Source organism: Centroberyx gerrardi, chromosome 3, assembly GCF_048128805.1.
Source record: "Centroberyx gerrardi isolate f3 chromosome 3, fCenGer3.hap1.cur.20231027, whole genome shotgun sequence".
NCBI lineage: Eukaryota > Metazoa > Chordata > Actinopteri > Beryciformes > Berycidae > Centroberyx > Centroberyx gerrardi.
The window spans coordinates 4,513,755-4,537,376 of record NC_135999.1 but is presented as its reverse complement, the minus strand read 5'-3'; the positions used below and the strand labels follow the sequence as shown (position 1 = coordinate 4,537,376).

General features: G+C 46.2%; 1 protein-coding gene across 2 annotated transcripts in view; it reads right to left on the bottom strand.

Moving 5' to 3' along the window:
- Positions 1-962: 962 nt before the first annotated feature.
- LOC139930189 (nucleosome-remodeling factor subunit BPTF-like) overlaps positions 963-23,622 on the bottom strand; it is a 49,492-nt gene continuing 26,832 nt past the window's right edge. The window contains exons 17-36 of one of the 2 annotated variants that reach the window (XM_071923302.2): positions 23,327-23,455; positions 22,980-23,130; positions 22,470-22,509; positions 21,842-22,067; positions 21,135-21,287; positions 17,768-17,898; positions 17,544-17,658; positions 17,158-17,378; positions 16,566-16,815; positions 15,897-16,180; positions 14,543-14,662; positions 13,804-13,965; positions 13,130-13,212; positions 10,282-10,507; positions 9,411-9,727; positions 8,934-9,107; positions 7,600-7,792; positions 6,920-7,004; positions 5,335-5,521; positions 963-2,465 (exon numbers count right to left, since the gene is read on the bottom strand). In XM_071923302.2, coding sequence (XP_071779403.2) covers positions 2,429-2,465; positions 5,335-5,521; positions 6,920-7,004; positions 7,600-7,792; positions 8,934-9,107; positions 9,411-9,727; positions 10,282-10,507; positions 13,130-13,212; positions 13,804-13,965; positions 14,543-14,662; positions 15,897-16,180; positions 16,566-16,815; positions 17,158-17,378; positions 17,544-17,658; positions 17,768-17,898; positions 21,135-21,287; positions 21,842-22,067; positions 22,470-22,509; positions 22,980-23,130; positions 23,327-23,455 — 3,284 coding nt within the window. In that variant the 3' untranslated portion in view covers positions 963-2,428. The remainder of the gene's footprint in view (positions 2,466-5,334; positions 5,522-6,919; positions 7,005-7,599; positions 7,793-8,933; positions 9,108-9,410; positions 9,728-10,281; positions 10,508-13,129; positions 13,213-13,803; positions 13,966-14,542; positions 14,663-15,896; positions 16,181-16,565; positions 16,816-17,157; positions 17,379-17,543; positions 17,659-17,767; positions 17,899-21,134; positions 21,288-21,841; positions 22,068-22,469; positions 22,510-22,979; positions 23,131-23,326; positions 23,456-23,622) is intronic. The other variant, XM_078290378.1, reaches the window with a different exon arrangement.

The following is a 23,622-nucleotide window of genomic DNA, read 5'->3' as shown; positions in this document are numbered from 1 at the left end:
GAAAACTGGTGTCAAAAACATTACTTTATTATCTAGGATGAAATGTCCTATCAAGTACAAAAGAGAATCTCTTCGGAGTCGCCGCAGTCTGTTAAAAACATAGAGAGTACTTTTATACCCGGGTTACGTTTCTTCAACATTACTCAAAAAAACATGAGAATTTTTCATTGATATGAATAAATAATACAAGAAACGCAATGCCGATATAGAAGGTATGCAGAACTGGTTGGTTTCTTACAAATAAAAAAAAAAAAAGACTCTTTACAAGAGTTAACGTGTCACTCGTGACCCCGTTCGAAACCGTTATGCACACAATATGCAGCACTTTTAATATAAAGGGCAATCTCACCTAAATGTGGAGTTCACTTCAATTAAGAGAGAAAAAAAATAGACAGTTAAAATATACAGGCGGGCTTAGTTGCTGGTTCAAAGAGAGAAAAATAAAAGTTTCTACTGCTCTAAAAATCTCTCATCTCTTCATATATGGACAGCCATAATATACAATAGAGGTTACAAATAGTGGACAAAGCGCACAACATCATCAGATTATAAAGTGTGTGTGTGTGTGTGTGTGTGTGTTTGTGTGTGTGTGTGTGTGTGTGTGTGTGTGGGGGGGGGGGGGGCAGGAAAGTGAAGGGGGGCAAAAAGATGACAAGACGCCACACAATCTCTCGACCCGGCTCACCCTCAAAAATAAAAACAACCGGACGACTGAACCTGAAACGTTTTACTTCTAATTTTGTTTTAATTCAATTCTCAACAGATCTACTTGGACGCACGCACAAAACTATAAATGCTTCTTATAATTGCTTCCTTCCTCCAGAAGAAAACAGCAATGGTACGATAATCACGGGGATTAGAAAAATGCTCCCAAATACGCTAAAAATGCCGCTATAAAATTTTCATACAAACCCCGTGGTATAAAGATCCCCCCCCCCCCCCCCCCCCCCCCCCCCCCACGATCCCCCCGCGCAAAAGTTTAGTCCCGGACGCGCGAACCGCAGACCGCAACATAACTGAGCCCGACGCCGAGTGGAAAAAAAACGCCATTATCCAATTACCGAACCATGCTTTGAGGGAGAGTTCTTTTTTTTCCCTGAGTCGAGAGATAGATGCGAGCCAACCTGTCAGCTTCGATGGAGGATGTCGGCAGAAACGGCTGTTAGATAGGGGGGGGGGGGGGATCGACATATAGACAGGAGAAAGACTTGGAGATGTGACAGGACAGTGTGTGTGTATAGGAGGGGGGTTCTACTTGCCCTTGACCTCCCTCCACCCCCACCCCCCCTCCGAGCTGGTTAACATTCTTTACTTGTGTTTTCAGATGAGCGTCCAATGTGAAAAGGTCAGTAAAAAAAAATAAAATAAAAAAGGGGGTGGGGGGTGGGGCTGTCCCGCGCGTTTCCCCTCTGGAAATTTACAGTAAGGTTAATGCAGACAAAACGAAGACCCTTGAGTTATCCCGTACAGGGTGACGGCGATACGACATGAAAATATTCAGCTCTCGGGTTTTCAGAAAAATAGTGCAGCTTTAATTACAAATGGAGCGTTTTTCAGCAGTGAAGTGTTAACACTGACCGACATTCAGTTTGGAGATGCCACCAGGTGGGTTTCGTAGGCCTGGTTCATGCTCCCGGTGCGCCCAAGAACTCTAGTACTTTAGTGGCGCTGTTGGAAAACTCTTCACATCCCAACAAGAGAAAATAACACCCCGGAATTGACTAGCAGTTCCCATCCGCCTTGTTTCAAATTTCAGGTGTCGCACAACTCCAATGTGTCCAGTCCTTTTGGACGCAATTATGTCATTTGCACGTGAAGCATGAACCAGGCTTACTGGTGTGTGTGTGTGTGTGTGTGTGTGTGTGTGTGTGATGAAAACCTGCATTCTGGGAACTCGAGATGTGGAGACAGTGTGAAAGCGACAGTGTGAAATTAAAAGTTGCACCTCAGGGTGGGAAGAGCAGAGCTGACACTTTGCCATACAGGATACACAAAATAGTGATCAGCTACAGAATGAACACATCTCTTCAAGAGTCTACTGCTGCCTTTTAACTGCCGTGGAACACCGGAGCAGCCAGCTCATCAACTTCACAAACTGCCGTCGTGTCTTCCCCTCCCCGTCCGATGGAAGGGTTGCATTGGTTGGGAGTCCGTGGCTGCTTTGCCCCCCCCCCCCCCGATCCGCAGGTGGGACGTCCCGCTGACACTTTGGATAAAAAGGGGGCTTTTCGATTCAGTTCTGTCCCGTTAGCGCTGCAGCGGAGGTGGCGGAGGGCGGGCACTTGTCCGGGGCGGCGCTCTCCTCCACTCCAGAGAGGGCCGTTTGTGTGTTCAGGTTGGGACGCAGCCCGACTCGGACCGGCGGGCTTAACGATTCAGAGGAAACCACACGGGACGCCTTTCTGACACTTAGTTTTTTAGAAGGGACCTAAGAAGCTGCTGATTGTAGTTTGTTGTTATGAGACCTACAGAGAGGAGGAAGAAACAGTGGGATAACTTGGTTGTTGTTTCTTTTTTTTTTTTTTTTATTAAAAGCTTGACAGTATGACAAAAATATGCACTAGGGGGGGAGGAATACAAAAAACAAAAACAAAACAAACAAAAAAAAAAAAGAAAAAGAAAAGAAAAACATGTATTGGATGCCAGTGGGGTCAGACATTTTGAACATAGACCGAGCAGCCATGTTGGTGAAATGTTAGCTAAGTGTTGTGTGATGCCAGCCCAACAGTGTATATACAAATAGACTTCATAAAACAGGGGACTGCCAAGCTCGCCACATTTAGAACAAGTAAGCTAAACTAGATTTTTCTCTGACCTATCTTTACAAGTCCTACCATTATTTCCTTTAGAACATAAAAATAGTCCTTCACAAAAGGATATAATATGCACATAAAATAACATTATACATGAGTACAGCCGATAAAAAGAAACTAATGAATGTTGCAAGCTTTTTTTAAAATTCTCGGCTAAGAAACGAGGTAAAAATGTTCCATTTCAGCATGTTATGATGAATACAATAAACTTGTTCTGTCAAATGAAAAGATAAGTTATCTGTGTGTGTGCAGAATTAAGTCACAATCAAAAATCAATAGCTTGTTTTTTTTCAATATTGAATCTCAATGACGAGGATAACAAAACTTGATATTCTGCCTTACATCTGACTCAAACATAAACAAAATATCAGTCATCTGTTATGCAAGAACTGTAAGAAAATACAACTTTCCCTTGAATGCTTTGTGTTACCAACATGGCTGCCATTATTAGACAGTAGAAATGTGTTTTTTTTTCCTTTCTTTGAAGTTCCTTTCCTTCTAAAATACAAAAGGATCACACCTACAGTGTGGCTTAATATATGCACTTTCTTACAAAGGTTTTTTTTTAATGCTGTTTTAAAGAAATAAAAACAGCAAAAGTCCGGGATAAGCTCCAATAAGCTAATTGTTTTTTTGTTTGTTTTTAAGAGTGACCCCGGCACCCAGGAGTTTTGACATCACAATCTGCAAGAGAGGGAGAGAGAGAGAGAGAATGGATGGTATAAATACATGCGGGTGAAGCACATCACCATATTAGGCACATAAAGCTGGACGCAAACTACAAGACTTACTGAACTAATGAAGCACCAACGCTGCCATTCCAATTAAAATCCAGGTCTTCAGTAAATTAACAAATAAGATTTAAGTAAATCACCAACAAATCTATATAAATTACAAAAGGTATATGAACTAAATTAAGCTTGGTGCAGGTGAAGTGGAGCTCAGTGTGGTCAAAATCTTGTAGTGTGCATCCACCCTAAGGAAACGAATCGCGCAGAGAAGGCGATGCAATGAGAGGCATGGCTTCCAGGCACGACCAAGCACATAAAAAGGCAGCTAGTGGAGTTTTTAAGGCTTAGCCATTGGGAAATGTGCAGAGACACATTGGTGCAGAAAGAGCTGCTGCCCTCACAGCAGACCACAGGCAGGTCTGAGCGACAGCAACAGTGGCAATAGCACAAAGGCAACAAAGACCTGGGCAGAAATGTTGCTTCGAACACGTTTCTAAATATTTGAACTGAGGTGCACTTCAATTAATTAATCACGCATCCCAGTTGTCTCCCCAGTGGAAGATTAAAATCACGTGCTCCCCACGTCGAGTCAAATATTTGAAACATTCAGCAACTATTTTACTCAGGTCTGAACATTAGGAACAACTCCACTAGAAACATCAACAATGCAACTTCTGAAGCTTGAATTGTGTGCAAAATAAAAGAAAACACCAAGATGGAACTGTGGAGGACCAAGGCTGTGACTCAAAGCTCGTACTGCTTGCAGCATACAGCTAACGGATGCAGATCCACTGTGTACATTTTAGTACCTGCAACACATTTAGGCTTTATACAAACAAAACATGACAGTTTCAACACATCAAACTTCATATGTACTTAAGTACAAATACAGACGTACAGTACATCTGGTTTCCTTTTTTCATCAGTCAGTGTCACACATAATCGCCATTTTTAAAGGCAATTTTAACTATCATTTTTCATCATTATTAAATAGTGTTCACTTAAAGTATTTAATCAACATGGAAGCATAACATCTTTGCACTTTATGCATACTCCAGAGACATTTTTGCATACTCAACCAGATTTAAAAGCAGTGTATTGAATAAGCCTGCTGGTTGTAGGAGCCTTTAGTCATGACCCAAAAGAACAGTAGATGATCTCTAAGTTCAGAGGAAACAAAGATGGTGACCCAGGACATCAAATAGAGGGAGGAGACATTGCCATAATAGGAACCTGACAGCGGGTTACAAATCTTTTTTTTTTTTTTATAATATGGTGATACTTTATTGATCCCTGTAGGGTAATTCTCTTTTCTCTTGCCCTCCTCCACAGGGAGGTCAGAGGTCAGGGTCTGGAGCTGGTAGGGATTCAGTGCCAAACATCACTGCTGGACTGGTACCCAAAATCCTCAAATTCAATCCCTGGTTGTATCTGTAATCCTTTACTCTCACTTGAGGGCATTTAGCCCCGCCCCCATTCCCAAAACATTTGTTTCCATTATTTAAATGATCGTGTGTAACTTTGATGGGCAGAGCATTGCATTAACGCTAACAGGGCTAGGGGTTTGAGTCCCATTGATGCCACTAAGAATATTTTTGTGCAGTACAATAACAGTACTGTAGTGCGCTTTGGATGACTGCATCTACCTAAATAATAATACTAATTAGTGGAAGCAACCCATAGTAGGCTCCTGTTATGTCATCAACTCCTCCTCTCCTTTTCCTCCTTGATGCTGACCAGGAAGAGAGCAGGAGGTGACATCATCATCATCATCATCATCGTCGTCTTACCTGCTGGCTTTGAAGCCTTTGAGTTTCTGGACAAAGAAGTTCTCCAGGACCTCGGCACACTGGTAGAAGGGCGAGTCGCTGGGGTTGTAGTAGCGGCAGTTGTCGAAGATTTTGGTCATGTCCGCTACAAACTCTGTCAGCTTGACGTACTCGCGCTTCTGCAACCTCTCCTCCATGGTGGAAAGGTCTGAGAGAAGTGGATAAAAAAAAACGAACAATGTGAACAATTGATTGAATGTATTCGATAGCTGAAACAGCTACATATCCAACTGTCTGCTCTTGCCAAAGACAAATATCACATACATAATGAAACAGGAAGTAAGAGATAAATCTCTGGCCTTTCTCAGCGACTTTGCTCCAAAAATCTGCATACTTTCTTCAAAGTAATTGCAGCTTATGTGGCATGTGCTTGATAGACATTCAAATATGCTTCCTGGGAGCGCAGTTCATCACTTTATATGTGACAGCAAAAATCCAAAGCCTCTGCCAGCTTTAACCCCAATCTGCTCGGCCTTCCAGATCAGTTACTGAGCTCTGACCCATTTTGTCATTCCTGAGGAGAACGTCATTATCTTGAGTGTCATTCCTGAGAACAAAATCCACACAAAAATTAATGGAGCCTTTGAGAGCCCACTGAATACTCGTCCTTCTAAGTCCAGGTCTGCCTTGAAAAGGAGCTTTCAGCGGTACTAACCTAGTTAAATCAAGTTAGAAACAGAAAAAAAACATAAGATTGAGTTAGCGAGGAAGCTAGCTGGCAACAGCCAGGGCCTTCATATAATCTCCTGCTGCCGGTGGTTTGGTCCGCGCTGCGCCCCGGGGCTCCGTTTTAAACAAACATATCCGACTCTTAACCTCCCTCACCCCCACCCAGCCGGCCAGGGGCTTACAAACCTCACGGCCAATATCAAAGACCTCCTTCTTCTCTGTCATCAGATTTCATCTCAAAACCCTCCAAAGCTACCAACGGCCGCAGCTACAGCAGCCAGACGCCCTTTTTATTTTTTGAAACCAACAAGGTCTTTTTCTTGCGGTAGAAGAGAGAGAGAGGGGAGGGTGGGAGGCGGGGGGGGGGCAAGAGTTTCCAGGCTCAGGCCAACAGGGGCTAAGTGTGGGGCTGGTCCGTTTCCACGGCGAGCCCGGCAGGCCCGGACCAGCTCATTAACGGTTTGTTTGTGTGGAAGTTCAAAAAGGCCCTGTTGACGCAAGTCTGCATTTACATGGCCGGTTTGATCTGAGTTGGAGGGCTTCCTCCCTGCCGGCCTCCTGGTGGCAACGTCTTAAGGTCCGCAGGGTCAGGGATGGAGGGTGTGTGTGTGTGTGTGTGTGTGTGTGTGTGTGTGTATGTATTAGCATTACAGATCGGGCGTTACTTGCAATGACTATTACAATTATGAAAATGAAAACAGCACTACTGAGGCACTTTTACCTCCGGAAATTTCAAAATCAATTGGAATTAGATTTTTTTTTAAATTCCCTTGCAGATAAAAGACGGACCTAGACTGTGTCCAGATTGGGCATCGACTCCCAGGTGTGTGCATGTGTGTTGCATCCCAATACAAACAAAGTCGATCCCTCCACTCACCCATTGGTTCCTTGATGACCCGGTAGTAGTCCGGGGCGTCGTTCGTATCCACCGGCTCCAGGAATGGCCACGCCATTTTATGCGCCTGAACAGGCGGGGGGGGGGGGATAAAAACAGAAAGAGAAGACACTTGAGAAAGCTGAAACCAATGAAGAAAAACAAACAGCACCGTGAAAATGACACTGGAAGCAGGTGGGTCAACACAGATGTTCCCTCTCGCTCTCTTCCCCCGTTTGTGTCTCTCTTTCTTCCTCCCATCCTTTCTCTTTCTCTCTCTCTCTCTTTTTCACACAACACTGGAGAGAGGAGGAGAAAAGGAACGGAGCGGAGAGGTAGAAGGGGGACGAGGAGAGGAGAAAGGGAAGCTAGGAAAAAGCCCTGTGGCCAGGCAGCTGTCCAACTAGCGCTCTGGGGAGCAGAACCCATCAGATAAGACCGGCACAGAGGAGTCTTTTGTTTGCTGCTCTTACACTGCAGAGAGGCGGGGAGGAGGTGTGTGTGTGTGTGTGTGTGTGTGTGTGTCTACGTCTTCCACATACCTGTTGTCCCCCATAAGCCTTCGTAGGAAAAAGGTGCGTGTGTGTGTATGGGTGTGCACGCTACTGCTACTAAAGCTACTACTACTGCTGCTATTACTCTACATGTATGTGTGTGTATGTGCAGCGACAGCTCCCATCTACCTGTAGGGAGCGCAGGATCCTCCTCAGGCCCTCGTAGTCCTTGTCGGTGAGCGGCGTGAGGACCGTCATGGCGTCCTCCGTGGACTGGCACTGCGGGCACACGTACTCGTCGATGTGGTTGGCCTCGCTCTGCAGGATGCCCACGCAGCGGCCGTGGTACCAGTTCTGGCAGCGGTCGCAGCCGATGTAGAACCTGGGCAGGGAGGGGGGGGTGGTGTGAGGGGGGGTTGGTTAGAGTTAGCAGGTCTGAGGTCTGCTATTTTTATGAATAACAAGCTGCTGTTTCACATCCAATCAGATCAGTCCACAGTCAATAAATCTGGTCCATTTTGTTGATTTCTAATCAAATTAACTAGCAACACCTGGTGCCAAAAAGACATTACTCCGTCAAAACGCTGTATATTATCCCTTAATTATATAGCACCGAACCATCTTCACAACTCTGATTCAGCTTTGACTTCAAATAGAAAAAAGACAGTAGGATAAAAACATAACATATTTTTTAAAACATAAAATACAAATAAAATACATGTATGATTTACAGTATATTACCGCAGTGTTTTCAACCCCGGTCCTCGGGGATAAGAGTACTGCTGGTTTTCTGTCCTACCAGCTAGTTAATTACAGTTAATTACATTCACCTGGCATCCCAGGTGTAAACCACTCCCTGATTAGATAGCTGGCATGAAAACAGCACTGCATTACCTTATCACATTAGCAATCTTCTGTACATATGTATGGCTTTCTGTAGACTTGTTAACGTGAATACAATGCACATACAGTATTTGCACATCCTGGATATGTGCTATACATTTACATATTTATTTCCTTCATATTCTCATGTCTTTCTCATTTGTCATTGCATATATTTTTTTACCCCACTGATTTCATTACTGCATTTGTTTGCTATTTTATGGCTTTATGTTCATATTCTGCATTCATTTTCTCTTTGTCTCAGTAAGTTTTACTACTGCTATTTTGCACACCCTCATTATGCTGCAATCCATACTTTTCATTCATACATACTACTAGACAGGTTTTAGTGCTGAAATTGTTGGCTGTTGTTATTGTGTAACTGCTCATTTTCTACATTCTTATTTATATTCTATTTTTCTTTGCTGTATCCTATTACTATTTGCCACTGTAACGACCCAATTTCCCAACAGGGATCATAAAAGTTTCATCTTAAATTTGAAGCGACAACACAACAGACTGAGGGTATTGATAACACTATTGCCCGACGAGTGCAATGTTAGAACAATCGAGGTGTTGGGAGGCGCACACACACACACACACACACACACACACACACACACACTCCTGCAGCTCCTTACTGGGACTCGTCGTACGGCGTCTGACAGATGCAGTACAGCTCCTCTGTGCTGCCCTCCTGGCCCCGTTTACACTCCACACAGATGTAGTCGTCCATTTTCTTGGCCTCCTTCTCTGTGATGCCCACACATTCGCCGTGGTACCAGTTGGTGCACAGGTCGCAGCCAATATAGAACCTGCGGAGAGAACCAGGGCTTAGGGGTGTTGCTGTTGGAATGGATGAGGTTTCATCTGCACTGGAAGATCGGTCTCATTTAAGATCTTTGTCATAGAGTGAGATGCACTGGCTAATGCCCTGCAAAACATGTATATCAAGCTGCCTCAGAGTAGATTAAGTATTTGTATACAACACACGAGGAACAAAATCTGACAAAGACTACAATGGATTCCAGCAGCCACCCTCATGAGTGCCTATGTTAGGTAAAGCAGGGACAATAAAGAAGGACGTGACTCGATAATTTGACGGCGCGTCATCATACTTGGTCTCGTCGTAAGGCGTCTTGCAGATGCAGTAGAGCTTGGTGTCCTTCCTGCTGTCCTTGGTGCTCGTTGTCGAGATCATCTTCTTCTTCTTGGACTTGGCCGTCGACGCCGTCTCCCGCTCCTCCTCCCGTTTCCTCTTGTGGGCGGCGGTGGCGCTGAGGTGGTGGTGCGAGGCGGCGGTGTGTGCGTGCGCCAGGGTGTGCTGTTGCTGGCTGTGGGCGGCGGCGGCGGCGGCCTGGGCAGCCTGGTGGGCGGCGGCCTGGGCCCTCTCCTTCTCCCTCCGCAACCGCAGCAGGTCCCGCTTCAGCTCCTCCTGGAGAACGTAGAGGTAGGACAGGTAGGGTTTAAGTGGGTAAGGTTTAACTGTCTGGCATGTGACAGAGAATGACTTCATTCCACTGTGGCCCTGATGTAAAATTCCATGATTTTTACATGACTTTCAACACCTAAATTGGAGCATTTCCACAAGCTACAATATATATTCCTTCCTGGTTTGTTAATGTTGTTTTTAAGCCCAGAAAGGTTTGAAAGGGGTCTATACAAGTTCTGGGCCAATCAGTAACAAATACGTCACCTTGTGGTTGTTTATTGTGCTGCAAAGAGCTGCATCATTGATGAACCCAGTTTCATCAAAAATTGGATCAGTGGTGAATGAGATATTGTGTGTGACACGTGCAAAATAACAAACAGATGATGTGCTAATCAGTGTTGTTTTAAAAATGTCAAAACGCAGCGGTGGGATGCATCATCATTTCTCCCTCATCGCTCCTCTGTTGTCCCGTCCCGTCCCGTCCCGTCCCGTCCCGTCCCGTCCCGCCCCGTCCCGTCCCGTCCCGTCCCGTCCTCCCTCCCTCCCTCCCTCCATACCTGGGCCTCTAGCTGCAGCTCCTTGTCGAGCAGGGCCCGCTTCTTCAGGATCTCCGTCTTGAGGCTCTCCTTGTGCCGGTAGAGGAGCGAGGAGAGCTTGGTGGCGTTGGCCGTCCTCCTCTTCTGCTCCACCACCTCCTCCTTCTTCCTCCTCTTGGCCGCCTGCCTCTCGTCCTTGTCTATCCGGTCCAGGATGTACTTCATCACCTGGTTGCATACGATCATCCTGGAGAGACGGGGACGAGGGGGGGGGGGGGGGGGGGGGGGGGAATTAATTATAGATATCCACAATGACCTTTTTCACCCAGTTGCACAGGATCGTGCTGTATAAAATAAGGAGAAGATGTCAAAGATGTCCCAGGCAGGAGCTGAATATTAACAAAGCCGAATAATACTTCTAAATTTCATAAAATACAACCTAGTAAGCTATTGGCTACTTTAAATGTGAACATTCTGCATCCCAGATTTAAGATGTAACCAAAATGTCCTGGGTTGGAGTCCAGTTTAGAAACCTTTGTTGCACGCCACCCCCCTTTCTCTCCCAATCTTTCTTGTCTCTCTCCACTGTAAATTAAAGGCTGAAATGCCAAAAAAATAAATCGTCCATATAAATAAATATCCTTTGAAATAGTTGTTGGACTTGTTCTCAATTACTACATCTTATGGAAGCAAAAGCATTGACGTGAATTCCAATGTTGATGGAAATTGTTTTATTCCCCCAACGACCTCCACTAGGATTGCTTGGAAATGCTAATGGGCAGCTTGGTTCCAACTTTCTCAGAAACAAAAACACCACTGTGAAAACTTTCTGAACCTTCTGGCTTTAGCAATCAGGAACACAGCCTTCTAAAACCCCCAAACCTAAAACAGCTATTTCCTAAAAGGGACGCAAAGCGGCTGCAGCGGTGTCATCGTCCCAGTGAAATCCAATCAAAAGGACATCTACTGTGAGCAGTGGTCATGTTACTGGGCCACGTGTCTGACAGATGTTAGAGGGGTATTTTGTTGCCCAGTGTATTTATTTGTGTGGGACTCGCTGCTCTTCAGTAGTAGGGGAGTGGAGCGGAGGGCTGGGAGAGAGGGACGGTGAGAGATGGAAAGACAGAAGAACAGTGGGAAGCCACACTGTGCTCTTGTAAACATGGAAAAGGAAGGGAGGGAGGAAGGCCGTGCACGCACACTTAAGCACACAAACACACGTGGGGGTTCGGGGTCATCTGTAGGGCCCTATGAGACACTATCTATGCCTGACCTCGCAATGTTATGAGGCTATTTTCATCATATTATTTAAGTAAATATCATTTAGCAAGGGTGCCAACATTTATTCGAAGCCAAGCATCAGTACAATACAGTAAACCAAGATAATTTATAGCGATATATCACCAGTCTGTTCACTTGTGTTCGCCAACATTCTCGACTAACATAGAAAACTGTTGGTTTACGTTCACCATCAAAATGCCTTGTTCAGTGCACCTGTGTGTGAATGAATGGCTAGGTGAGGACATTGACACAATAACACACACACACGGCTGCTGAGGTGAAAGATGGGCCAGGGTTCCTAAAGTACGTACTGCAAATAGAAAGTGAGAGTTGAGAAAGTAGCAAAACAAGACACCCACAGTTCCCTGTTATACTTAATAGAATACATTTTTGAGAGAAACGCTGGAAGAGAGGGTGACATGCAGGCATGGAAAGAGGCTGAAAAACAAGCTGAGAGACAGACGACAGACACAGAGCCGGTGTAGTGATGTCACGGCAGTCTGGGTTTGGTATTTCAGGTCGGTGTGAACGGTCACGGTGTTGACACACCGTCTGCGGACACAAACACGTGGTTGTCAGGGTCGACTATAGGTCATGGTCCTACTATAATCTACCTACTGCGTATGGAAAGGGAAGGAAGAAGAAAATTGTTGGAGTAATAGTTGCCTGGTAAAATTAGCTGAACAATCATTATATCAGGAGATCAGTATTGGGAACTATGGGGCCCTCAAGAACTCACTGCTGAAAACAACCGAGACCTCAGGAAATCCCTACCGTAAACTACTGGGCAATCAAGAAATCCCTATTGGGAACAACTGGGCTCTCAGTAAAACAGTACTGAGTTTCATCCCTAGAAATCGCTGCTGTAGTTGACTCTGGGTTTGTCTTGGTGTTCTTGTTCGCTGGGTAGAGTCATAGTGAGGACACGCTGCTTCTGGTGGTTACACACCCAAAAGGTCAGGGTTCCCATGCGGTGTAATCCCTCCCAACACGGTAATGGAACAAAAAAGTTAAAAAAGGAGAGAGGGGAGAGTGGCGTAAAGACTGCTGGAGTGGTGATGTTACAGCTATCTGGTCGGCCTTGGTGTTCATTTCTCACGCTGCCTAGGAAACACTGAAATGGACACATAAGCAGCTGCAGATTCAACGTAGCAGGACAAAAATGTATTTTCTGTGCTCTTAAATGTTTCCACTTTAAGGACAAATGTGCTGCTGCTTGGAAAACTTTGGGTCTGGTCAGTGAGGAGATGCTGACGTACGTGGTGAGGTTCAGGTCTAACCCTTCCCATGACCCAGACCACTTCAGTATAAACCTCCTGGCTTCCCCACTGGCAGGGGAAAGGACGACACCTTTGAACACACACACACACACACACACACACACACACACACACACAAAATTGTTTTCACTCACACACACAGCCACACACTCTCGAGCAGGGCACCACATAGTGAGGGAGGGTGGTAGGTTACACAGTCCAGGACAGGGACAGCCAAGGGTGTGGTGATATGTAGTGGTGAGCTTAACCCGAAATCACCTCTCTCTCTGTGACACACACACACACACACACACACACACACGGCTAACCTTTGATTCTCCTCCCTCTCTGCAGGCGTCATGGTCTTCTTCTGCTTCAGGTGCTCGATCACGGCGTTTTGCTTCATCACCACCTGACACACACAACGCCAGAGAAATGTCAGCAGAAGCGACAACATGTTCAACAACAGACACGATATTCAATCTAATCGACATCTAAAAAGGAACTTCAGTGACTGCAAGTGTACTCTATGTGCCTATGCAAGTGGAGTATTATGAAATGTAACCAGGCAGGCCACACACACACACACACACACACACACACACACACACACACATAGGACTATAAGATGGTATGTTAGCTAAATAGACAGAGACAAGAACTGGAATTACGCATACACAGAGACACGTACACAGAGTAGTATTAGTAGTATGTCAAATAGACACAGGGACAGGTGAAAACATACACACACTCACTCTCACACACACACACACACACACACACACAGTAGTAGCATGCCCAACAGACAGAGACAGGGGCTGAGCTGTGAAAATAAACCCAGTCTTAGAGGAGGGAAGGAGGATGGAGACTGTTTATGTATCGATGGCAGGGACAGGGTGACCCTTGGACTGGGATGGATGACCGGGCTGTGATGGCTGCCTGAACACACACACACACACACACACACACACACACACACACACACACACACACACACACGGACCTGCTTCTGGATGATGTCGCTCTGGGTGGCTGCGTTGAGGGCCTGCTCCCTCTTGGCCTCGGCGGCTTGCCTCTTCTTCTGCTGCTGCTGCTCCCTGAGCTGCTGGATCCTCTGCAGCTGCTCCTGGACAGAGGCCGTCTGGATGGTCACCACGTTCCCCATCTACACAGACAGCATGATGTGATACCATGTACAAGACGAAAACATACCGTTCTGAATGATGTCTGAGGGGTGTTGATTGATAAAAAACTCATGTGGCTTTGATGAAGTGATCTTGGCACTGTCCTAAATTAATGCATAATCAAGACCTAAGTCTCTCATTGAATCCATCAGCTGATGCCTCCCCCCCCCCTTTACACTGCTGTTTACATTGTATGAAGGTAAAAAATGATTCTGTTTTGGACCAATATCTTAGGTTACACCAACATAGATGTAGCAAAGCAGTTTAGAGGCGCAGTATTTATTCAGCTTGGGAGACCCATGAATTATTTAAGCTCACAGACGTGCTAGGATCAGCTGGCAGCAGTCAAGAGATAGGTGACTGCCAAGCAAGCAGTCATTTAAAAATAAAAAATGTTTTACTCTTGAAAAGATGTTAGACGTGATCAATTCATGGTATGAGCTGGATAGCACACTTTCTGCTTGCATCTGCTACGCCACAGGTAGCCAATGTATAAAAAACAGTAAATACTGGAAGTAATGGGAGTTTGGCTCTGGTCTAGTAGGCCGGCTGCCCTACCTGTCCTCCCTGAGCTGAGGTGGTCCCGGGCTGTTGAATCTGGATGGGCAGCTGCAGTTTGATGTGCTGGGGCAGAGAGCCTCCACCGGGCCCCTGCTGGGCCTGCAGCTGGGCCAACACCTACAGCCACAACACAACACAGACTTTAATGAAAGCTTGAATGATGGACCGGGCAGCTGAACCTTCGCTTTTATTTATTCATTTCATTTTTATTTATTCATTCATTTATACAACATTTATTTAGATAGTTAGAACATACTGTCAGCTAGATCACCGTTCCAAGTGCTCTAGGCTAAATGGAAAATTGTGAAGAAGAGATTTGTTGGACCAGAGACCCTCCATCAGCTAGAGCTGGAGCCTTAAAGGGTAACTTCGGTATTTTTCAACCTGGACCCTATTTTCCCAACTTTTTGTGTCTAAGTAACTAATGGGGACAACAATTTTTGAAATTGGTCCAGTATTGAGCGAGATCGCATCAGCTGGCAGCCGCGAAACGAGCTGCAATGTAATCCTATGGGGCAAATGTGAACCGTCAATGTACGTCCACTAAAAGTGCTTGTTTTTGTCACTGACAGGCTCAGATTGTTATTATAAGGATGAGGAGGACGCGGCTTTATCCAGCAGCACTGGAGAGGACAGTAATGGGCTGAGTAGGTGGAAGTCATACAGATTGTCTAAATAAATAAGTATTATAGGCTAAATAAATATATCATTATATATAGATTATAATAGGAGATTGACTTGGTTACACACAATAACAAACAGACCGGATCAAGCGAAAGGTAAAGAAAAACGTTTCATTTCTCTGTAGGGTCCTTTCCATAATGTTGTCAGACACTTATAATAACAATCTGTGATAATAACAATTTGTGCATTTGCCCCATAAGATTACATTGCAGCCCGTTTCGCGGCTGCCAGCTGATGCGATCTCGCTCAATACTGGACCAATTTCAAAAATTGTTGTCCTCATTAGTCACTTGGGAAAATAGGGTCCAGGTTGAAAAATACCGAAGTTACCCTTTAAGGATGGGTTTATAGACAGAGGGATGGATGTATGTATTGACTGCATTATCAATGCACAGACTGACAGATTTATGTGCGTGTTCTACATCTTTCAGATACCCAGCAGAGCTTTGTTAAATAGGTTGAGCATGCACACTCAACTTTCAGCTACATTCACACCTGGAAACTGCCCAGTACAACCACAGTCTTCTGCTGCTGGCCACTGTGCGGCTCCACTGGAGCAGGTGCAACGAGTGCCTTGCTCAAGCTCGATTGCGGCCGTTTTGGGAGGGGAGACGGCTTACGGTTCAGTTTCCCACAACAAACACCAAGACAACAAACCCAGTCATACCTGTACCTGCTGCTGCAGCCCGGGCATGCTGATGAGCTGGGGCGACTGCTGGAGCTGCAGCTGGGCGCCGCCCTGCGTCTTCACCTGCAGCGGGGTGGGGGACTGGATGGGCATGTGGGCCTGCGTCTGGGGGGGTAGCTGGCCCTGGGGGGTGGCCGAGGGAGGGGTGCTGGTGGCGGCTAGGGGGGCGGCCCCTGCCTGGATGGGGGCGGCGGCCTGCTGGGCGGGCTGGGCCGGGGTTTTGGTGGAGGTGGAGGGGTGGGGCTGGCCGGGGACGGTGGTGGCTGGAGAGGGAGAGAGAGAGAAGAGGGAGAGGGAGAATGTCGTCAAATCTCTTTTACATGAAAACGTCACCTGTAAAAACACCAACACATATTACAAGTGACTTGAGAAAGGGGTTTGCTCATACATGATTTTGTCATGGTAACAATTCTCTTTTACTCAAAACAATATCTATCTATAGTTGGGTTTCCTTCCAAGTAGTTTTATATGAATTATTATGTATCAAATTAGAAACACTGTAAGGAAATGGCAAATTTGGGTAAAATTTGAATGGAAGTATAGCTTATGAATTATTGATCTGTTATTGATGTGTTATCTGTGTTAATCCACATATGTCTATTTGTCTATCTATCCATCTATTTGTCCATGTTTCATTTGTCGTCCTACCCGTGCTCGACGTGGGCGTGGCGGCGGAGGCCATGGGGGTGAAGAGGAAGCGCTGGACCTGGCCGTTGGGCAGCGCCGCCTGCATGAGCTGCTGGCCGGGGCCCGGGATGACGGTGACCCCCTGGGGGATGACCTGCAGCTGGCCCGTGGTCTGACCCTGGCCCTGGATCATCACCGTCAGACCCTGCTGGGTGCCGCCGACACCGCCGCCGCCGGCCTGCCGATCCACTCCCGACCCACCCTGCTGCTTCTATGGGAGGGAGAGCAGAGAGGGGAAAGTGGTAAATCATATTGCATGTTCCAGTCCTTTCCTTTGAAGATCGTTCTGTCTCTTCTTCTGTCTCATCACCAGCTAAAGTTACCTGTTTTCAATCCTATTTCATGTATACGATCAGGTACTGAAACATTCAGTGAAGAGATAAGAGTAGATTTACAGTTTGCAGTTCATCATGAAGTGCAACAGAGGTCAAATTACAAGAGAGCATCTGAACCATGCCTGCAGTGTTCATTTTGGACCCTGGACACAGGGTGACACAGGGTGACACAGGGTGACACAGGACACCCCGGAGGTTTCAGTGTCTCCTTCACTAACCTGTGTGAGCTGGGTGAGTTGTGCCAGGGTGAGTTTAACCTGGCTCTGCCCCTGCTGCGTGCGCGGCGTGCCGGGCGGCGTTTGGCCCGGCGTCTGCCCCGGTGTGGCGGGGCTGGCCGCACCCTGGCCGGTGACCGCCGTGACCGGGCTGGCGCCGGATATCGCCGTGGAAACCGCCTGGCCGCGGATGATCTGGGTCACTACCTGCTGTCCACCCTGACCTGGGAAGGGGAAGGTGTATGGACACGGTCAATTACACATGTAGACATGTAACATACAGGACTTCAAGGGAACTGAACTTAATGCCTATATGTTGTTATTCTTCTTGGGTGAATTGCTCATTTCCCAGCTGAGAGATAACCAAAGTATCAGAAAGACTCCATTACCTTGCTGGACCACGAGGGGTGTTCTGAGTATCGTCTTGCCCAGAGCTCCTGTCTGCTGGATGGGGGTTCGGATCACAGTCATCCCTGGACGGATCTGACCGCCAGCCGCCAGAACCTGCAAGGAACATTTTCATTATTCATTCCATTATTACAAAAGCCAGCAACTTTGTCCTATGCCGTCTTTCATACCACAATTGATGATGATTAGTAGTGGGTAGTTGTACCTGCTGCTGGGAGCCTGGCGTGTTGGGCCTGATGTTGAGGGTGGTGGTTCGGGGCTGGAATGTGGTGTAGGTCTGGGCACCGCCCGCCGTACTGGACGGGATGATCCCCAACACCTTCTGCTGAATCACACCTGGAGAGAGAAAGAGGGCACAAAGGGACATGGGTAAGAAGGTAAAGAAATGAGAAGAGGTGGGTTGGGGCGACAATAAAGTTTGGAGGGGAGCTGGAGTGTCGGTCAGGTCAAATGATGAATCAAGACTAGATCAGACCTGGAGGAGAGGAGAGAGAAGGACGAGCACAAATATCTTGAGAGAGATGAGAGAAAAGGGCAAAGAGGGTCAAGTGGTTTAAAAGGAGAGATGGAGAGAAAGAAAGCACTACCGCAAGAAAGGGAGAGGAAAACTTTGGAGGTTAAAGAAATGAATAGAGTCAAGATCAGTGATGTCAAGAGACCATCTCTAACATTTTTATGTCATATACCTTGTACATTTTATATAACTCTCACCATGGATGATTATATAACTAAGTCATAATCTAATCTGAATGAAGTCATCTCAGTTTTCACGCTTCTTTTTGGAATTTTGAAAAGCTGTAAACCAGGAAATCCATAATGCGATTACTGATATGAAGCGGCGGCTACAAGTTTGCGTGGTACAAGTGAGTGGTTGTACAGAGGTCCTGTATTGACACCACTCAATACATTATTTGTGGGCTTCCCTCCTTGCAAAGTCGCTGGCCTTTGATCGTAACCACGGTAAATATTAGTTGAGCAGGTAAACAAAATCTTCAAAGGCTCACTGAAAGCTTAGCTGGTTTGCCCCCAACATACCTGAACCCCCTCATAAATTATGCATGAATTCAGATCCCGCTTTTTCGTTTCACTCTGACAAAGGGAGCGTTTCATATTTGTCCGCCGGGCTCCGCGTCTACGCGGGCTCACGTGAAGCCGACGGCAGAAACGGAAACCCTCTCTAAGCCGTGAGAGTGTTGCTCTTTTTCCCCTCTGCCGCCGCTGCCGTCTTGCTGCGGTTTCGCGACCGCAACCGAGCAGGTAAACCTATACATCAAGGGTTTCCCTCTTCAAACAGGGACGCTGAGCCCGGTCGTAAGACCCGGGGAGTTTCTGCTCCGGTCCCACACATCAAACGCTCCTTTCTATGGACTGGCTGTTTGGAGAGGTCGGGGAGTTGGGAGGCCGGTGAGTGGAGCGGTACGCTTCCATTCAAAAAGAAGAGGGGGGAAAAAAGAAAAAATGGAATCCCTCCATAGAGGGTTACCTGTCTGGGGAAGCAGACCTCAGGGTAAACTTGTTTTCCTGCCTAACTTCCTTAAGCCCTTCCAAAACAAACAGGGCGCCCAACAGTCATGCTGGATAAATACACATGTCCATTAAATGGTTACACTCCACCTGAACTTAGTTTATCCTTCAAAAGTAGCTCCAAAGGTAAGAAAAATCACTTTCTTTGTATCCTTGGTGAATATCATTCACATATCTGGTGATTGCATTCATTTAAGCATGTCTATATTTAATAATGAATTTCAATTACAGATGCTGTTTTGTAATGGCATCACCATTGCATCACCTTTGAAAAGTAGGATCTCTTAAGTTAGATAGCTTGATATAAATAATATATAAGACTGGAGACCTTAGAATCTGTGTTACGGGTGTTATAGAGGTTTATACCTGTACAAATACAGAATCTCTCTCAATTGGGAGTTTTGTCTTGTTTGTTTCCAGAGTAACCTTTCCTATGTGGTATATATGCATCAAATTTTAAACACACATATACTAATTGATTTTTACATGTTGAAGCTGACCTGTGTGATTCAAACGAGAGCTGTCAACAGCTTCAATGGAGCATCTCAACATGACGGACCACCTCCACTAGGTGTTGTGCAGTATTCGTCATCAGTAAGATGACAGGACCACAGACAGGGCCAGGTGGTGCTCAGTACGAACCATCACCTCATCCGCTGGGTCAATATTGACTTCTTAAAAAAGTTTTAAAAAAAAGTAGCTACCTTTAGCTAGCGCAATTCAAAAGCAGTCTGGATTTGGAACCTCAGACTACACAAGTCTGCCATCCCAAACCATCCAACCAAAACAGTTGTCTATTAGATTACCATGCCGACAGGACACAAACCGACATGATGTGCCACTCCAAACTAAGCCGCTGACTCACAGGGTTGGCACACGGCGGGCGCCACAATGGGATCGGTGCACAGCTGGCTGCCACAGTAGCCCGAAACACAGTGAAGAGAGGGAGTGGCTGCGTCTGAAATGGCAGTGCCTACTGTATTTGTGGCAACTGGAACCAGAAGGAACACAGGCCTAGTTACAGTACTGGGCCACTGCAGTAGTTGGGTTTCACTAAAGCTCAGCGTAGTGAGGTGCAGGATGCACTTTGTTAACTTAATTGTCTCCTCCCTTTCTGCCTCAAGACAGTGGCCGGCATTTCACCCCAATGCATGTCAAGTCTTCTGTGCTCCTGCCTTGGGTGTAACTCATCTCTCCATATTGATTTTCCCTATGGCTAGTTAGATATTTGGTTGTAACGTTTTACTTAAATTTGAATTCTCACAAAGCTGTTTTCATGGTGCTAAGTACATAACACAACTGGAAACCAGCCTATTCTTTAATCTACATCATTGAGCGTTGATTAATATAACACAAACATCACTGGAGGGCAAATTCAAACTCAACAAATCTTTACACCTAAAACGAAATGAGTCTATAGTCTTGGGATACATAATATATATCAACTTTGTTTTTTGGTGAAGTGCTTCTAAGTGCACATGTGATCTCTGGCATTTAAAGGAACTGTACCGGGGCCATCGCAGAACTAGCCATGTCAAATCTGTGACTGATTCAAGATACGCGTACGGAGCCAGTGTGTGCTGCAGAGCCCAGCATCTGAACGTCTGAGCCCTGTAGCTGTCTAAGTTGTGGGCGGTCAGAAAAGTTTGTCTCCTTATGTACTTGGCACACAGACAGGGGCAATCAAGGACACAGGCATGTCTAATTTGCGTCTAATTTGTAGACTCCAAAATATTTGCGCCTGTGGTGGCTGGCACAAACAACGCTCTAAATGAGTGAAGACAGGCTCCATCCTTCTACGGTACCTTGCGCGTGGTTGGCACACCAAGTGACTTAAAATGGCAACCAATTAAAGAGGCAGATCTAATTTGGATGCTCCGACATATTTGAGATGTCGCAGCTGCGGGCCTGAGGTGAAGCAATGAAAACACAAACATGCAAGCATCCCAAAACGGTGCTGGATGGAGAAGAAAAGGCTACACTGAAGAGGCAGAAGCTGTGCCCTCAAGTCTGCCTCCAAGGTGTGACTTATTAAAAACCTGCCGTACCTCCTTGTGTAGTTGGCACGTTGACTGTGACAATCTTGCTGTTGGCGGGCAGCGGCAGCTTGGCCGTCAGAACCTTGCCCCCCACGGAGGTTCCCGTGATCTGGAAGGTCTGTCCGCCAGACGTGGCCACGGTAGTGACGGTGCCTGCCGGTCCTGATGGGGCAACACAAAAACACAGCCATGCAATAACCATAATAATAATACTACTACTACCAATACTATTACTACTCCTTTCTAATGAACTATAATCATGACCATGCTCCCACCAAATTGTCCTGATACTCTGATGAAGGTCAAACAGTCTGGAAACACAATCATATGCATGCAAATAGGAAGTGAACACATCTCCAGAAAGCTTTGGCCTTTACTGGGGGAAATTACAGAGATGATGATCCGGTCCGGCTCATCACAGCCAATTAGCAAATACACCATCCGTCTCTAAACAAGCACAGCTGCTGCAGTGAGTCATATGCATTTGACTGCCCAAATGAAGAGACAGTTACAAACATTCAGACTACCGGAACTTGCTAATTGAAAGTAGAAATGTATGTAATCAGGATGATACATAATGGGAATGAACATAATGGGCAGGTGGGTGGATTGGGGGGATGGGGTGATGATGCTTTGTGAAAAAAACACCATTAACACTTCTGGATTATACCTAGAGGGTGAATTTAAAAGGTGGATGGTAAGAAAACAATACGTACCTTGCGTGGTCTGACCCTGCTTGACCCAGGAAGCGAAGGACTGCTGGAAGTTCTTGTTCTGCTGGAATGTGACGGGGGTGCCCATCTTAGTGGTCAGGACCACCTTGGTGCCGGGGGTGACCTGGCCTGACAGCGAGCCCACGATGACTTTGGGGGTGGCGGCGGGCGTGGCGGGGGTTCCCGACGGAGTGGCGGCGGCCGAGCCCGGTTTCTGCTCCAGACGTTTCTGGAACGGCAGCAAGCGAGCGAGTCGGTGAATGAATGCGTGAACCAATAATGAAAATAATCGCCAGAAAAAACAAAACAGGTGTAGAAATGGAAAGTTTGGGGTTTGACGATCACTGGTCAAATCATACCATCGACTGAAAGTAATGGGACCCATGCCTCTCTTCTTGGCACTCATTGTTAAAAGAGATAAACTACTTGTGTGATGGACTGGTATCCTGTCCAGGAGGGTCTGCTGGTCCACCTAAGTTTCTTCATCCCACAGAAATAGGAGATAAGCTCTTTGCCTATGAACAAGGCTTACATCCTTACTTGAAACTTAACACCTCTTCTCTTGAAGAAAATGAACTCTTACGGAAAAAAAAACAACCTTGCAAACTAAAACTGAAACCAAACAACTCACCTTGGCCTGCTCTGCAGCCTGGGCCTTCTCTTTCTCCACCCTGGATCAGAGGACAGAAACAACTCTAACATCCATACAGCACACAGAGATTTTTCAACAAGAAATGTTTCATAAAAAAGTCAAATAAATAGTCCAAAAATAAACTAAAAAAGGAGAGATTCACTGATTTCAAGAGGCCAAAAATGCCTTCATACATTTTCCAAGTTAGAAGTGATGTGGATGATGATGTGAATATCAGGGATTGAACTTAACACACTTTGAGCATTAGCCTGGAAGTGCTGTTTGGCTGCCTCCATTAGACCCAATTAAAATTTGGCAGGACAAAGCAATTTAACACTGGTACGGCCAGAAAAAATATTTGTGATCGCCTACTGAGCTAGTAAAATCTCCATCCCTGCTAATATCTGGATATCCATTCAAACATGTTTTCAAATACGTTTTTTGTAAGGGTTATCCTATACAGCATCCTATACTTGAGCCTTGACCCGTGTGACCCTTCGCCCCTCTGACCTCTCCGAGAAGGCTCTGATCTCCCAGAGGTCCAGCTCCTCCTCGGCCACCCAGGTCTCGATCACCACCGGGCCCGTCTGCTTGGTGGGCTCAGGCTTCTTGGGCCGCAGGGCGCTGGAGCGCAGCCCTTTCCTCTGGGGGGTGTGGGTCTCTGGATGGCGGACAGGTGGATGGAGGGATGAATGGATGAAAAAGAAGGACAACAAGGAAGTGTTTGAATTTCATGTTTTGCTGCTTCAATGACGTAATATCCCCAAAGGAATCAAAGTTTCATTTTATCATCTCTTATTTAAACACCGGCATACACTCTTCTTCAGTTGAAGGAAAAAAAATATAGCGTATCTAACCTTTAGGAGTCTCAGGCACTCCGAGGGGGCAGATAATCTTGCGGATGCAGTACTCTGAGCGGATCCCGTAGGGGCCCACGTCCCGCCGCTTGATGATCTCGGTGGTGGTGATCTCCGTCTCCGACGTCTCTGTGGCAATGAGTGGGGATAGGGCTGGGTTGGTACGGTGATGAGGAGGAGAGCCCGAGAAGATGGAGGAAACGCACTCCAAAAGACATGGTACAGTATAGTACGCTAGTAGGTATACAGCTGTACTGCAGTTAGGCTGATGGTTACGTCTTCTTGAGATAGGCAGT